The 18,133-nt window shown below is 46.0% G+C and overlaps 1 protein-coding gene across 1 annotated transcript in view; it reads right to left on the minus strand.

Moving 5' to 3' along the window:
- Positions 1-18,133, minus strand: part of SCAF4 (SR-related CTD associated factor 4) — a gene marked incomplete at its 3' end in the record, with an annotated part of 191,281 nt that overhangs the window by 77,976 nt on the left and 95,172 nt on the right. Inside the window, exons 17-18 of the mRNA XM_082246363.1 lie at positions 15,462-15,786; positions 1,702-1,800 (exon numbers count right to left, since the gene is read on the minus strand). Coding sequence (XP_082102489.1) covers positions 1,702-1,800; positions 15,462-15,786 — 424 coding nt within the window. The remainder of the gene's footprint in view (positions 1-1,701; positions 1,801-15,461; positions 15,787-18,133) is intronic.

An 18,133-nucleotide genomic window follows, 5' to 3' on the forward strand; every position in this document is an offset into this window, starting at 1 on the left:
AGATGCAAACTTCACTGTTGTCATACATATTGTTTTACCAATTAGTGGGTCCCTGATCTGGAACAAGCTTTCCACAAGGAGAGTGCCAGGAAATGCTTGTTCTAGGGTCAGCGACTTGTGTTTTGAAGCTAAGATGGCAGACTTAGAACCTGAACGTTCATAACCCAACTAGAAATGGCAGGCTATGAATTTCTGACCTGAAAAATCCATTTGAGGGGGGGGCGCACTTTTTTTAATGCAGGAGCCAAGCGGAGGATGGCCCCGGAGAAGAAAGGCAACCCAATGCATGCACCCCTGGAAAGATTTTTTTTCCTTTAGGGTGAGTTTATTTCAGTGCACAGTTGGGCTTTAACCTTTATAGTTACCCGTCACACAACTAATTCGCATAACAAGCTACATTTTTAAAAGGCAATTCAAGGTGCCTGCAAGTACAATTAGCCTGATTCTCTTATGTGCTCCCAAGGTAAACCCCCAGCCCTAACGTCACACTTCAGTCTTGACTTCATTTCTGTGTGGGACTCGGCTACAGAGAATGGCAGGGAAGTAGTCAGCGTTTCCTGATTCAAATACAAACATCTAGATAATAAACATACTTGCAGCCCTATTTTGCCTACTCTAAAAATCAGATAAATGTGTCAATAACTCAAAATACAGAGTCACTGAAGAGACGCTAGAGTTGCTTTATAAAGAAGCAAAGGTAATTACTTACAAAGTGCTGTAAATCACATCACATTTCAGTTTACTGTAGTAGGATCAGCCGACAAATTCATGATCATAAGAGGTTACTGGAATCTGCACATAACCATGCAAGTCTCAATGTTCTTCTCTATGCGTCTCAATGTGTATATTGTTTTCTCATTGATTATTTGAATGCTGGGAGCTGTGGATCTCATCTATGGAATGGCTTCTGTTCCAGTTATGCTGAGCACTTATGACCATTTATAATTTAATGGTCCACCTGATCTGGTAGGGGGGTGTTTTATTTTTGACCTAGCGCAGATAATATTTTGGTAATTAGTGCTCAGACCTAACAGCCAATCGTGAGGTCTGAGCACTGTCACAATGCAGGGGTGACATCACTAAGATCAGACACCAGTTATTTAGCAGGGGTGGTCTTTAAACAGAGCCACTTTTCCCTAAATGGACTTCAGATTTAAAATATATCTGTTTTGAGTTAAAGTGAAATTTGTGGAGCGCTCTCTGTATAATACTGATTTTCTGAGCCGAAGGCTTGCTGGGATAAATACTCTAATCTAGGCAGAGAAGCAGCACTTGTGTATTAATCTTAGTAGTCTAAACATCCTAAAGCCTAAGATCTTCCTGTGTTGGACTCTTGGTCATGTCTTCTGAAGGGAAGATTCACCAATCTGAACTCCTTGATTTCAGCAGAGATCAGGCGAACAAATGTCTAAGCATTAGTTCAGACAATCTGCTGCTGTGGGAAAAGGAGATGCAGTTTCCTGCTAAGTGGTTTATAATGTATGCTAAGTAGAAAAAGTAGATCAGGGAAGATCTTTCAACAACAGACCCACTTTAAGAAAGATGATGTAGTTTAGTAGAGTAAAAAAGGTACATCCGACTAACACAAGACTGTTTCAATTTCATTCCAAGGCATCTCAAAACGCACAAAAAGGCATATGTCTCGTCTGTATTCAGTGTATGTACATGTATGACCCTGAAGTTTCAGAGTCAATGACTTACAAGTTGGGATGCTTATTCCAGACATAGGAGGAGGAAGAGACACTGGAGGAGTCATAGGAGGAGTCATAGGAGGGGGCATACCCGGAGGAGGTAGAAATCCTAAAGAGCAGAAGCAAAGTTAATAACAAGAAAAAAAAAAAAGTTATTTCTAAACAATGCCAAAGATCTAAGACATGTAAAAGACTAGAAAATATACAGCATATATACGTGCATGCAGCTTCCTTCTTTTAGTCCTCGAGGAGTTCTGGAGGAATATATTGGTGTCAATAAGAAAAAAAGTTCAAAATCTGTAAAGCACCAACTGAGCATGGACAAGCCAGGTCCACATATTGGAGTGCTTTCATGAATGGAACAATAACAGTACTTTTCTCAAGTTAGCTGCATTCCATTAGCCTTCCATCTACTGCTACTTCAGTATTTAAAGATTCAGCTAGGACTTAAACCCTTCAAGCGATTGTAAACCGCTGGTTGCTTTTTGTTTGGCCTGCAAGGTAAAGATATGTGTGTGCTAGTAAGCATTGCAAACTAGCACATTATGTGAAACTAACCTGAAAACGAAGTCTTCCAGCGATGCAATGCAGTTACAGGAGGCAGCGTCCATTTTCTCCTGGTCCACGGACTCCAGCTGTGTGACAAGCCAAAACCGCGATGACGCCATTCCCGCGCATGTGCGGGGGAACAGTCATTAACGGAACAGGTATCTGAAGGTACAGCACAGGCGGCTGTTCCTTCAGATCGCATGTGCCGATGTCATCGGCTGAAAGAAATGTAAGTATCTCCTATACAATACAAGTTGAGGAGATATTTACAGTACCTATAGGTAAGCCTTACTATAGGCTTACCTATAGGTACAAATGATACTTTCGACTTTACGTCCTATTTAAAGTATAGCTAAATGGAAAAAATGTTATTTTAGTTTTGGATAGACGGGACAGGACTCGAACACCTGTCAGTTTTTGTTGCTGTCTGTGTGTAGGGAGATTCACCTTCTCCATTTGTCCTGTTCACCACTATCATTGCTAAAAATTGCAATTTTTGGGTTGTTCCCAGAAAAGTAATAGAGGGGTAAACTTACAAAGGGGACACTAGTTCTTGTGACCTGGGGATCCCCAAGAGATTCTCTTTAATTTGCAGGGAATTCCTCCAACTTCCTGTTTTGGCTGTAGGACAGGAAGTGAAGGTAAATCTCCCCAATGCAAAAATAAACCTTACAGGGGTTATAGCCCTTACTCGATCCAAATAAAAAACAGTTTTGCCTATAGTTCTACTTTAATAGAATCATGCTACGATATACTAATCCTAAGCTCAGTTCAGTTATTACAGTGCACACTAATTAGTTTAGGCAGTAATAGTTTGGAGATCAAGATAAATTCTCATATCTATATCTAGTTTGCAACAGATTTATACCAGGCCATCAAATGCATGTCTATTAAACAAAAAACGGAATTTTTGTAAAATCTTACCTGTAAAATTCCTTTCTCTGAGTCCTCCGACAGTCGCCGCCTCTTCATATTCGTCACATATGGGGGTATTAGACTTTGCTCCGAAGGAGTAGCTAGGCAACAGAATATGTTAACAATAAAGCTTTAACATATCCCACCCTCAAGGGGTGGTCCCCTCAGTCAATACCCTCCTACTTCCTGCAACCATATCTCAGTTTTAGTGGAATAGCAGTAGAGTATACATTCAAACCCCAAAAGAGGGGCGGGGGCGGCGACTGTCGGAGGACTCAGAGAAAGGAATTTTAAAGGTAAGATTTTACAAAAATTCAGTTTTCTCTTACGTCCTCCGACAGTCGCCGCCTCTTCATATTCGTCACATATGGGGACGTCCCAAAGCAGTGCAAACATGAGGGGTGGGAAACGCATCCGCGCCGAAAGGCAACGCAGTCTCCACATCAAAGAAAGGAACCTTACCAAAGGAAGGAAACCAGCTGGGCAACAGCAAAAATAAGTGCTCAACAGGAGCAACAACCCAGGAAAAGACAAAAAACCCAGGGGATACAAAAAACTATCCCAACAGCCAGGAGTCCCCAACAAGGGACCCTAGGGAACAGCCGCACTAAGAACCTTGCGGCCAAAGGAAGCATCCGCCGATGCCTGAACATCTACTTTGTAGAATTTTGTGAAAGTGTGCACGGTCGACCAAGTCGCCGCCTTACACACCTGGGCTACAGAAGCCCCATGACGGCAGGCCCAAGACGTACTCAGTGATCTAGTAGAGTGCGCCTTCACAGGCACAGGGGGAACCTTCCCCTGCAAGGCATAGGCCTGTTCAATGGTCTGCCTGATCCATTTGGCGATGGTAGAGGCCGAAGCCGCCATGCCCTTCCGAGGACCCTCTGGAAGAACAAACAAGGAGTCCGTCTTACGAAAAGACTCAGTCGATTTAAGGTAAACCCTTATCGCCCGAACAAAATCCAGAGAGTGCAATCTCATCTCCTTTGGATGTTTAGGCTTCGTGCACAACGAAGGCAAAACAATATCCTCGTTAAGATGGAATTCCGAAACTCGTTTCGGCAGAAAAGAAGGATTAGGTCGCAAGACCACCTTATCCAAATGAACAACCAGGTACGGAGACTTGCAGGACAAAGCCGCCAGTTCCGACACTCTGCGAGCCGAAGTGATCGCCACCAAAAAAGCGACCTTTTTGGACAACATAGACAACGAGATCTCCCTGATCTGTTCAAAAGGAGCACGTTGTAACACAGATAGAACGAGATTCAAGTCCCAAGGGGGCAAAGGATCCCTCCTAGGAGGAACCAGATGCCGCACACCCTGAATAAAGGTGCCAACCAAGGAGTTGGAAGCCACGGGACGTTGAAACAGAACGGCCAGCGCAGACACCTGACCCTTTATCGTAGCCAGCGCCAAACGCTGATCAACACCCGTCTGAAGGAAAGACAGCACACGGGAAACCGAGTACGTGCGGGGTGAAAACCCCCTGGACTCACACCAGGCAAAATAGGCCTTCCAAGTACGGTAATAAACCTTCCCCGAGGAAGACTTCCTCGCGTTGATCAAAGTATGAACGACCTCTGGAGAGAGACCCTTCTCCTTCAGGACCTCGGTCTCAACAGCCAGGCCGTCAAAGCCAGCGACTGTAAAGCAGGATGGTAAATCGGTCCTTGAGACAGTAGATCGTCTCGAAGAGGCAGACGCCAAGGGGCGTCGACCGCCAGATTCACGAGGTCTGCGTACCAGGACCGGCGAGGCCAGTCCGGTGCCACAAGAATCACCGTGCTGCGTTCCGAGTGCAACCTGCGAAGGAACCTGGACAGCAACTGAATCGGTGGAAACGCGTACATCAGCCTGTACTGATGCCACGGGGCCACTAACGCGTCCGACGCGTCTGCCCGAGGGTCGCGCGTCCTTGCCACGAACCTCTTCACCTTGTAGTTGAGGCGAGACGCGAACAGGTCCACATCTGGAAGACCCCACTTCGCGCACCACCTCTGGAAGACAGCCGGGTGGAGAGACCATTCCCCCTGATCCAGGGTCTGGCGACTCAGATAGTCCGCCTGCCAGTTCTCCACTCCCGGAATGTGAACCGCCGTTATCGCCGGGACATGAGTCTCGGCCCAAGATAGAATGTCGGCCACTTCTCGAGCCGCTCGGGCACTCCTGGTGCCCCCTTGGTGGTTGATGTAGGCCACCGCCGTGGCATTGTCCGTCTGCACCCGAACCGGGCAGCCCTGCAGCCGGTCCGTCCAGCGATGAAGACAGAGCCTTATCGCACGCAATTCCAGAATGTTGATCGGGAGGGAAGACTCCCCCTCCGACCAGGTCCCCTGGGCGGACAGAACGCCCAGAACACCACCCCAGCCCGACAGGCTGGCATCCGTGGTGATTACCGTCCACGAGATCGGACGAAACGACTTGCCCCCGGACACCAACGGGGACTGGAGCCACCACAGAAGGTTTTCCCTGGTGCGATGACTCAACGAGATCTGAAGATCCAGAGATTGAGGTCGCCCGTCCCACCTGGACAGGATCTCCGCTTGGAGACCCCGCGTGTGAAACTGCGCGAAAGGAATCGCCTCGAAGGCCGAGACCATCAATCCCAGACATCTCATACACGTCCGCAGAGACGAGTGTGGAACGTCCCTGAGGGACCTGACTTCCTCCTGAAGAGTCCTGAGTTTGTCTTCCGGCAGGAAGACCTTCGCCTGCACCGAGTCCAGTATCATTCCCAGATAGGGGAGACGAACCGACGGACTCAGTGTCGACTTTGGAACATTTATCGTCCAACCAAACTCCTGCAGAGTTTGCATTGTGACAGACAGGTCCTCCTCCAGACCCTGTCTGGTCGCAGACCGAACCAGAATGTCGTCCAGATACCCCAGGACAGAAATGCCCTGGGCCCTCAATAATGCCAGAACCGGTGCAAGCACCTTGGTGAAGACCCGCGGAGCCGAGGCGAGACCAAAGGGCAACGCCACGAACTGGTAGTGATCCTCCGCAATGGCAAATCGAAGGTACCTCTGATGACCCTCGAATATGGGGATGTGAAGGTACGCATCCTTCAAATCGATGGAGGCCATGAATTCCCCCGGAACGAGGGCAGCCACCGCCGAGCGCAGGGATTCCATGCGGAACTTGCGAACCCGCACAGAGCGGTTCAGAGCCTTCAAGTCCAGAATCGGACGAACCTTGCCCTCCTTCCTGGGCACGGTGAACAGATTGGAATAAAACCCCCGAAATCTGTCCCGATGAGGCACCGGAACCACCACTCCCTGAGCCCTCAGGTCCCGCACCGCCAGGTGCAGATCCCGCAGGCGCTCTGGAGACAGTTGAAGATTTGAGGGAAAAAATCTGCTCTCCGGCCGAGAGAGAAACTCGATCTTGCAACCAGATCGAACGATTTCCAGAACCCATCTGTCCCGCACACGGGCCAACCAGGGCTGAAGAAAACCGAGCAAGCGTCCCCCCACCCCAAAACTGGGTGAGGGCGCCCCTTCAGGCCGAACTGTTATGGGCTGCAGGTCCGGATTGGCCAGACTTCTGTTTCCCAGACCAGGGCTTCTTCTGAGAGCCTTGGCCTTTGAACGGTTTGCCCTTGTAGTGCGGCCGAAAGGCACGAAAGGACCCCTGAGGGGGCCGAAAATTAGCATGCTTCTTCCCAGAAGCCCCCTTAGCCTTGGGGAAATGGGGCAAGAGAGTGCTCTTACCCCCGGTGATCCCCTTAATCAACACATCCAGGGACTCCCCAAAAAAGGCGAGACCCATCATAAGGCAGATTGGCTAAGGTCTTACGTGAAGATTGGTCCACCGACCAACATTTCAACCAAACCAGGCGGCGAGACAACACCGCCACGCTGTGCACACGTGCAGCCAACGGAATCAGGTCCAGGTCCGCATCACACAGATACATGACACCCTGGTGGATCTGATCCACCATATCCAGGGTCGCCGCCGAGGCCGAATCGGCCACTAGGACGCGCCTAAGCATCTGCGTCCAACTTGCGATCGCCTGGGCCGCCATGAGAGAAGCAAACAGAGCCTTAAGCATAGAACCCGTAACAGAATAAGTATGACGGGCAAGAGACTCCAGTCTCCTATCCGTGGCATCACGGAAAACAGGGGAACCCTCTGCAGGAATCGCAGTGGCTTTGTTCAAAACCGCAATTGCATGATCCACTGGCGGAGGCACACACCACCGTTCATCAGTGGCAGGCGAGAAAGGATAACGCAGCTTGAATTTACTTGGTACCGCAAAAGGCTTGCGCAGATCGCGCCATTGATCCTTAACAGCGCGCTGAAAATCAGCATTGCAGGGAAAAACCTGCGGCGTCCTGCGTTTCCTCTGCGTCCCATAAGCCGCCAAGGCAGCGGGGGGACACTTCGTCCTGCAAACGTAGCGTCTGCTTAATGGAAGCAATCAACTCATCCATGATTGCAAGCTCTTCAGGCGAGCCAGGGGGAGAATTATCAACCCCCTCAACTTCAGCCTCTACCTCAGACCCCACTAGATCAAGAGAGGAGCGGGACCCCGATAAGGAGGTCCCTGCCAGAACAGCCCCATCACCTTCACCCTCAGAATCAGAGGACAGAGCAACTCTGGGCCGTTTAGTAGATTGAGCAGCCACCAGCATTTGCACCTGGGCAGCAAGGCCAGCCACAATAGTGGCTAAATCCCCCCCTGGGGGGGAAACAGCGGTCCCCTGGCTTTCCACCAAAACTGTAGGAAACTTGCCCTCCTGAGAATCCATTGCCCCTGTAATGCCAGACAACCAAGGGTTAACTGCCCCCTTTTAGCAAGCGCGGCAAGCGCAGCCCACCGCACCACACTCAGGCACAATGAAACCCCCACAGGGAATATACAAACTGAATACAGGCAATGGATAGCAAGAACAGAAGGATAAAACCTGAGGAGACCCCGCTGCTGCTGCTGCCTCGATCGGTGTTCCTGGAAAGAGGAAGTGATGCTGCCAGGGCGCTCTATGTAAGCCTATGGAGGCTACAAGAAAATGGCCGCCGTGCATGTAAACCATGCGGCCGGAGCGGGCGCCGGTAAAATGGCGTCGTTTGGCGCCGAAAACGCCGCTCCACAGTGCATAAAAACACACACATTACATCCCAATATAAGGATACATGTTAGATCGCCGCAGCGATCGCTGTATATGCCCAAACATGCCAAGAAAAAACATGCCCCACAGCACACAGCTTCTCACACTGCCCAGCCTGACACACACAGTGTCATACAGCTCCCCCCCCCCCTTGCAGCCCACAGCATGCAGCCGAGAGATAGGGAGACAAGCAGTGTGATTAAAGGCAGGTTACACAGTCCCAGACTGAGACCCCCCCAGACAGACAGGTCCCCACATAAATACACTTACCTCACATGGCGTGGGGAACCCGCACAGGCGAACAAGCCGCTGCACATGAGGCAGGGAGAGTCGCAATTCAAGACGCACACAATGGAGGTTAAGAAACCGCACAGCGTCCGGTGAGGTAGCCACCTCACCAATCATCCCTGCACCGAACAGGGATGGGTCGTTCACTGTGCCAGGAGCGTTACCTGGCTGAACGCTCGATGGCAGACTGGGAAGCCACTGACCCACGACCTGCGACCAGGGGGATCAGCCCGAGACCCAGTCCGCATGATCCTCTTCGTCCGAAGAACTAACTAATGCTGACAAAAATAACAGCTAAGTAAAGATAGAGAGAAAACTCAAACAAAATATTAAAAAGAAGAAAGAGTCTGGGACAGAAAGTCCCAGCACAGAGAGAGCCAGCCACTCCTGACAAGCTAGACATTAAAACTGAGATATGGTTGCAGGAAGTAGGAGGGTATTGACTGAGGGGACCACCCCTTGAGGGTGGGATATGTTAAAGCTTTATTGTTAACATATTCTGTTGCCTAGCTACTCCTTCGGAGCAAAGTCTAATACCCCCATATGTGACGAATATGAAGAGGCGGCGACTGTCGGAGGACGTAAGAGAAAAATGATTTACAGATTTCATAACCCTTGCACAGCCGCAACCACAAAAATTGCCTTATTTTTGTAATATAGTTCTTACCTATGTTTGTAAAGTGCCTTCTAGTGCTCAATGCATTATTTTTTCCTGACAGATATTTCAGGGAAAAAACACAGCGAGTAGATGGTGCTGACAATTATACAAAATATATATTTTTTTTCTTTATAAAATGGAGCCCATAGTGCCTTACTAGACTATACTTCATGCACTTTCTGGCAGAGTCAAAACAAAATTTCTACTCTTTACAATGTATTAAATCAATTATTAAAACCAAAAGTGGTTCTAACCGATTATGACAATGAATGGTCAGAGCCACGTTGCATAAAACTAAAGAGCACTCACTTACAGAGATGTTCCACATTTTCGGTAGCCAATCAGAATACATACGGATATCATCGAGAAATAACCACTCTGGTTCCTCAAATACCAAGATCACAACATTTCTGTATCAGTGCTCAAGTGCAGCCGCCTTTTGGTAACTGCATACTGGTGGTAGTCTCAAGATCAATCCTTGTAACCCTCTGGAGCCTCTTAAAATGCTTTACCCATGCTGTACATGGGGGCTTTAGCTACTGTCCATTCAGGATTAAGACCCCTTTTACTGAAGACACACCTGATCCACTTCAACAACCAATTGCAAGAGCCTTTACTGCACTCATAACTGGCTTTAACAGCTAAATGAAGGGACCAGAGTCTCATCTTAATCTAGGCAGAAGTTGAGGCCCAGTGTCCAACCTGGGCCTAGAATCCAAGTGGCTCAACAGGAACACAGGGATCAATTTGACAGCTCATGGTACTTGCAAGGTGTCTGTATCCCAGTATTGTAGTCAACCTATATACATTAGGCCCCTTTCACGCGGGGCAGATCCGATTTGGCGGACTAAGCTTGCTCAGCGGGGACTGCTCTGCTGATCCTCACTGAGCAGGTGGATGACAGATCCGTCTCTGCTCACTATGCAGAGACAGATCTGTCCGAGTCCAGGCTCTCCTCTATTGAGAGATCAGATGAAGACAACAACCTGTCCAATTTCATCCGATCCGCTGGACAGATGGCGAATGTATCACCATACATCTGTTTTCAGAGGATTTTGTTGGATCGGATGTCAGCGGACACGTCCTCTGACATCCACCTCCCCATAGGACAACAATGGTTGGCCCCATCGGGTCCGCCTGAAAAACAGACCCGATCATGTGAAAGGGGCCTTAAGGTTAGGTCTGGGTAGTGAACGTAACTAATTCACAAATGCAAACAAAGCTGCAATTAATCAAATTTTTTAGCCAACAAAAAGCAGTATGCCTCAGCTGTAAAGCATTGCAATCGGGGTTTCATGCTGCTTTTATCATCTCAAACTGCCAAGTTTATAGAGACACAGGGGTAAAAGCACCAAACATGCCACCTAAGCAATGCAAAATAGTATTATATTCTTATTGGCAATCTGCTACCTTATTTTGTACATCTTTGGAGAAAAAGCAAAAATGCAGTATGACAAATGTGCAACAGACATCAACGAAGATGCAAAAAGTTGTGCAACGTAAACAAATGTACAGTATAAACAGATGTATAATGTAGGCAACCTTCATATGTCACAAGAAAGTAGCAAAAAATAATGTAAAATGTAAATACTCTAAAAAGTTAAAATCCATATCCAGAAAAAAGGAAGGAGGCATCGCGTCTTCAGAAATGGAAAATTGTCACCCTGGGTGCGACCATCACCAAAGGGAGGAGTTAGAAGTGCTTATCAGAGCTAGTGGACTTGAATACCAATGATAGGGTCAGTTAAGCAGAAGGTGGTATAACCCTGGGGGCACAATGGTCCCTGAATGGTTGTCACCGTCTCCTCAACTCTTAGTTATGCGTATAGGAACTCTGGTACCCAAGAAAACAAAAAGCCTCTTCATAGTGTAAAACCATCAAAGATAGACTTTATTTAAAGTAGAAAACATACATTCTCTTGGTGCTTTACATACAATTCTTAGTACAACGTAATGTGATCACAAATGGTGTCCAACTGGCGCAATGGCGCAAACTCAATCTAATCCGATGCGTTTCCTCCTCAGACTTCAACTGGGGTATGAATGTGTATTTATTCATTGCGTTTTATATATAGTCAGTAAAATTGGCTCCAAATTGTACAATCAATTCGTCTTACCATTAGACAGGAAGTGTATGTGTCATGGCCGGCAGGTGTGCTTTTCACACCTTTCTGCCACAGGTAATAGTTATACCTGCAGGGAGTTGTCTAGTAAACCAAGCCTCAATTTCATGATAAGCTGAACAGCAATATTGTGAAGTCTCACGGTACCGCAAGTACGGTGCACATGCGCAGTACAGTGCGTACTTTGCCTCAGCTTGTTTCATGCCCATGATACAAATCGGGAAATACAATATGCTCGCGCTCCACGCCTCGGTTTCGGGGCACAGAGGGAAAACCACTGTTTAAAGAAAATAAACTATAAATCTAGTATATTACTATTTCCCGTCCAATTTAGAAGCAAAGATGAAGGTATTAACCTGTTTCAAATTGTATATTGCAGAGCTGAATAGAGTACTAAACAAGGCAGAATGAAGCCAGTATACGTATAGAGGCTGACAACCATGCAATCCACCTTGAATGCAATATGGCAAATTTGTCATACTACACTTTTGCTTATATTGCACAATATTTGCACTTTATTTGATGCGATTTAGTTTGTGATATATGTAATTGTATATGTTCATACAGAGCACTTCACTTGTTAGAACACAATCAATTTTTTTTCCTGCATTTGTTTTTAGCGTGGCACTTTTCTCCCCTTCGTTAGTTTTGTACAATATTGTTGTGTTGTACTGTCAGCAGCTTTTATCAATGACAGTAGCGCAGTAATATATATATATATATATATATATATATATATATATATATATATATATATATATATATATATATATTTAGTGATATTTGTTTTAACATTTATTACTGCAGGCACTGCTTACTAGGCTTATGCATCAAATTATAAGATGGATGTCTGAATATAGAACCTCAGGAACCTTTAATACCGAGGGAGTATTTGTGGCTATAGGCACAGACAACTGAACTAGGCGGTATATATTCTTTAGTTTAAAAAAAATCTGATGATAACCAAATTACATCTAGAATGGGACATAGCCTTTTTAGAGCAGTATATTAAGGAACATATGGTCCCTAGAGGCCTACGGTGGGATGTACACCCCCAACAAGGGGACTCTGAAATAGAGGCTTGGTTTAGGTACTTTAATGAAGCCGGTACCAAATTCTTGGTCGGCAAAAAGCAGAACAGATTAACAGCTATTGACAAAGAGATCAAAGAACTAAAACAACAACTTACATATCATAGGAATACATCAGAATACATTTCCCTATCCACCAATTTAAAAAATCAGTTGGAAAGAAGAGGAACGTGAGCAGAGGATTAAGAAACAAAAAATATACTCGTGATGTAAACGATTATAAACCGGGTAATGTTTTTGGTTGGCAAAAAACATTGGCGCCCGTAGCTCCAACAAATTCTAATACACAGGAGGCCTCTGGTTCTGGAAATACACCAGTTTCGAGCTCTGCCCAACCTTCTAGACAATAATAGGCAGGAATTCAGGGACACTCCCAATAACTCCAAAATCCAATGCTCCAGTTTCCGAACCCCGAGTTAACATGGAGACAAGGCCCCCTCTGGGTACCCACCCCCAGGTAACAACCTAGAAAGAAGTTCACACAAAAAGAGGGAGAGGATCTAATCGGGCTCCCCAAAACGTCCCCATTCCTATTCTAGAGATGATCCTTCTCGGACATATGGGAGAAATGAGGATTATAACCAACATTACTTTGGGAATTATTACCCAGAGAGTTCGACTACACACATATAACCGTTTCTCCCCACTTCAATCATTACAATCAAAATAACCCCAATCAATGCAAAAATGGGGGTTTTCCGGGGCCCGAACCAAGAGAGGCTCCTGGGGGGGGGGGGGGGGGGGTGTCGAGTCCAGAGGAAAAAGTAAAAAAAAAAAAAAAAAACTTGGGGGGGGGGGGGGGGGGGGGGGAATGTCGAGGTATTTTTAATCTCAGTCATACTGAACTCACTGTTGCGGAGAAATCAGTCCTCAAATAAAGTCTATCTTTGATGGTTTCACACTAAGAGGCTTTTTTTTTGGGTACCAGAGTTGCTATATGCATAATTAAGAGTTGTTGAGGAGACATTAAACCATTCGGGGACCATTGTGCCATATGGGTTATACTACTTCCTGCTTGAATGACTACCGTTGGTATTAGAGTCCACTAACTCTGGTAAGCGCTTCGAACTTTTTCCTTTGATGATGGTCGCACCCAGGGTGAAAATTTTCTATTTCTGAACACGCGATGCCCCTTATTTTATTATGTATATGGACTTTAATCTTCAGAGTATTTTGTCAATATGACGGAGGACTTTACATTATTTTTTGCTCCTTTGACATATGAAGACTGCCTACATTGTACATCTGTTATACTGCACATTTGTTTACATTGCACAACTTTTTGCACTTTATTTGACGTGGTTTAGACAGTGATATACGTAATTGTATATGTTCATACGCAGCACTTCACTTGTTACTCTAGTAATTTTTTTCTGCATGTGTTTATAGCGCGGCACTTTTCTCTCCTTCCTTAGCTTTGTACAATATTGTTGTGTTGTAGTGTCAGCAGCTGTTCTCCCAGGCAGTAGCGCAGTAATCTTTTATATATTATATATATTCAGTGTTATTCAGTGTTTATTTTTCCACCACACCAATATAACAGAAAACATTTTAACCTATCTTAGCCTACTAAGCACCACTATATTGATGTGAACACATTGGTATCCAAAGCATTTAGCATTGCGTTCCGGGTTCGAGCCGAGACTTCCTGTCTCGTATCCAGAACACAGTATCACAGTGGCACACAGTCAGTCATTCACAGAAAGCGGTGTATTCTATCAATGAATACAAAGCATCCCCTAATTGGCGAATCCGAGGTTGTGACGACATCAGCCTGCCTCTCTGATTCAGTCATTTAGATGAAGCTTTGTATTCCTTGATGGAATACACTGCTTTTTGTGAATGGCTGAACGCTGCTGTGATAGATTTTGTGTTCCAAGTTCGAGACTGGAAGTCTTGGCTCAAATCCAGAACAGTGAAGTATGCTGTATATAGCCACAGCTATATACAGTTTATACTGCATATCCAGCAGCCTCACGTTAGTGAGGAACACAGTTCACTTGGGCCAAGCTGACCCAAACAACAATATAAAGGCTAATAAAAACTAGAGTTAAGCTTTAAAGGAGTACAGCCAAAGTTTGACTGTACTTCAATGGATCATCTGCCGGGACTGGCACCCAGCTCAGCCTCTCAGCGATACCACTGAGAGCCCCCCTCCACAGCCCAGTGCTCCAGTGAGCGAGGAAGGGGCAGAGCAGACAGTGGGGACTGAGTCACTAGGTCTCGGCTCAGGGAGCTCAGAGAACCGAGCTATCTGTGGTGTTCGATCGCTCGGTTTTCAATCTGAGAGCTGTCAGGGGACAGATGCAGCATCGGATCCAATTCTGCATCCACATAGGCAAGTATGCTTCTGAAAAAAAAACAACCCAGAATTCTTTAAAATTACTTAAATACAAGCATGGTGCCACATTTATGTAAGTTATCTTAGCCACTGTACTAAATTGGCACTTTAAAGCATAACTAAAAGGCAAAACTTGGATTTGGATAGTCTCCTTTTTTTGTCGTCTGTCCCCATCAGTGTTGCCACCAGAACTGGAATAAAGGGGGAAATCATCTGAGGGGGGGACATGTTCCTGTGACAGGACAAGTAGTAAAGGGAAATCTTCCTAATTAGAAAAAGAAAAAAATTAAAGCCGTTTTAACCCTTCCCTAGTGTCAGCAAAATGAGATACACTGTAAAGTTAAGCTCTTTCAGCCAATGTGGCGCATATATGTGGCCTCTCCGCGGGTAGTGGCCTCATCTATATGTAAGCACAGTAACTGATGCATACTTGCGATTGGGAGCTCTCCAATCACAGCAGTCACATACCTCTTGGTATTTAGAACTGTTAAAGGGCTGGGAGGTGGCGGGTTGAAGAGGTTAAGTGTTCATTTAAAATATCCTGTTCAAGAGAAGAATGTACACAAGACTGTGGGTAATGTATAGGCATGGTTTGACAGCCCTTTGCGGTATAGAGCTCACTAAATGCTCCTGTCCACCCTTGCATAACAAATTAGAGCTTAATAACCTAGGTCATCACATTTACACTTACCTGGTGGCAGCTGCATTGGATTAAACCCTGGTCTCATAAATGGAGGTGGAGGAACACCAGGAGCAAACCCAGGAGGAGGTATACTAAAGGGTCCTGGGAATCCTGGAACAGGAATTCCTTGTGGTATATGCATTCCTTGTAAAGGTGGCAGTGCTGGTGGAATAGGCAGTGCTTGAAGAGGTGGAACCCCTTGTAGTGGGGGTAATCCTTGTGGAGGAGGTAAACCTTGAAGAGTAGTTAACACTGTACTAGGCTGAAGAGCCTGAATTGCTGGTACTGCAGAAAGAGGTGGGATGGATGGCACAGGCTGAGTACCTGTAACAGGCTGAAAGGATAAAAGGAATAAACTGAAAACATTATCTGGTTAAATCAAAGTCAAATACATATGATTTTTTTTGCCTTCATTACCACTTTAATCCTGGGCATATTTACCCCCCTTCCTGCCCCGGCCAAATTTTCAGCTTGCAGCGCTGTTACATTTTGAAAGACAATTGGGCAGTCATGCAACACTGTACCCAAAAACAGATTTTTATTATTTTGTTCACACAACTAGAGCCTTCTTTAGGTGGTATAAAAAACTAAAAAGGTTTTTCTTTGTTTGGGCCAAAATGTATTCTGCATTTCTTTGGTTATAATAACCCAAATCAGTGAATATTATTTAGTCTGTAGGAAAGTTAGAGCCCACAAACTATGGTGTGTATATATATCAATCCTGAGGTACTGATGGCCTATCATTTCTTGAAGCCCAAAAATGTCAGGACAGTACAAATATCCCCCAAATGACCCTTTTTGGAAAGAAATTAACCACTTAACCTACTGGGCACTTTGACCCTCTTCCTGCCCAGGCCAACTTTCAGAACTGTCGCACTTTAAATGACAACTGCGCAGTCATGCAACACTGTACCCAAACAGCACTTTTATCATTTTTTTATACTAAGTGATTAAATACCACCAAAAGAAAACTTTTTTTGCTAAACAAAAAAGGCCGGGACATTTTTTTTTTTTTCAAAAGTTTCTTAGCTACTGTTATAAAATGTTGTAAATTAGCAATTTTTCTCCTCCTCTGATGTGTGCTGATGAGGCTGCACCGACTGGCACTGATGAGGAGGCACTACTTATGGAAATTGAAGGGCATCACTGATTATCAGTGCCGATGTCCCCACTGAGGAAAGCAACTCATCAGCTCTCCTCTCAGCTGCCAGCATGAGGAGAGGAATGCCGTAACTGGCATTTCCTAGTTACACTGATCAGTCAGATTGGACACAGCTGGGGGACGTGGCTTGGCTTTGTATGCGAGGACGTTTCCTCTTGTCAAACATCAGCCTAATAGCAGCATAAAAGGCATCTCCTGGGAATTCTTTGCTCACCATCACCTCTTCTAAGTATAGGGCTCCAGCTGGATCCACACTGCAGAGACATTCGATCACCAGAGCGATGGCTAAGAGGTTCAAAAATGCTGGAGCAGTGATAGACCCAGGATCCCAAGATGGTGCCGACCCGCTCCCGCCCACTGACTAGACAGAGTAAGAGATGCACCCAAGCAGTTGGAGAGATTTGCATGGAGTGCGGCCCCGGCTCCCCTTGCCTCAGCCAGCGTGTCAGTCCCTGCAGCACTGGTGCCAGAGAACGCTATGAGGACAGAAGCTGCAGCTCCACAAGAGGTAATGGAGAAACACAGGAGGGTAGATTGTACAGAGGGGCGGCCTGCTGATACTCCGAATTCTCCACCTGCTCCCACGGGGGAATCGACTCTCAGGGATGTGTTTGTGGCTGTCCGGGTTGTGCAAAACTGCAATCATTCCCTAACCTCCCTATCTACCCAGTTCCATCATCTTAAAAAGATCATCATACGACATGATATGCAAAAATTGCGGGAGCATACATCTACTTTGGAGGGCCGGGTCAGCATTATAGAGGATGAGATGGGCTCCATGCATTGCGACCTTAAGGCAGTGGGACTGCAGTCTAACCATCACACCAAATGTATAGATGACCTAGAAAACAGACTTGGAAGGAACAACGTAAGCATTCTAGACCTCCTACTAAGTTTATTGAGAAATGGTTGCTGGAGGTGTTTGATAAGCAAAACTTTACTCCATTCTTTGCGGTGGAAAGGGCGCATAGGATCCCAGCTAGACCTCCGCCTCTGGGGAACCCTCTACGCCCGTTTGTCCTAAAAGTGCTGCACTACAGAGATCGAGACAAAACCCTTGCATTAGCCCGCACCCAGGGCAATTTAGAGGTTAATGGATCTAAACTATCTTTTTCCGGACTATTCCATTGAGGTCCAAAAAGCAGAGGGCCCAGTTCACGGATTTTAACATGCGCCTCCGCAATCTTCAAATCCAATACGCTAGGCTTTATCCCGCTAAGCTCCGGGTAGTAGCTAGGGGTGCAACAGTGTTCTTTGAAAATCCTAAGGCGGCTGCCACTTGGCTTGATAGAAACGAGCAGCATTTGTCTCCTTCTCAAAACTCTAATCCTTCCTGGTACCCTGATCGTGGGTTTGGGAATCAAGCCTTTTTTCAGTCATGCGGTTTTTCAGAGATTCCATTTACATCACAACAAGCCATAGGCGGTTACTGTACGGTAAAAAAATCTATAACCAGCAAAGTTCCCGACTAAAGTACCCATACATGGATGTGATCTATGCTCAGTTCAAAGCCTGGATG

Source organism: Pelophylax lessonae, assembly GCF_965119305.1.
Source record: "Pelophylax lessonae genome assembly, chromosome: 2".
In the NCBI taxonomy this organism is placed as follows: Eukaryota; Metazoa; Chordata; class Amphibia; order Anura; family Ranidae; genus Pelophylax; species Pelophylax lessonae.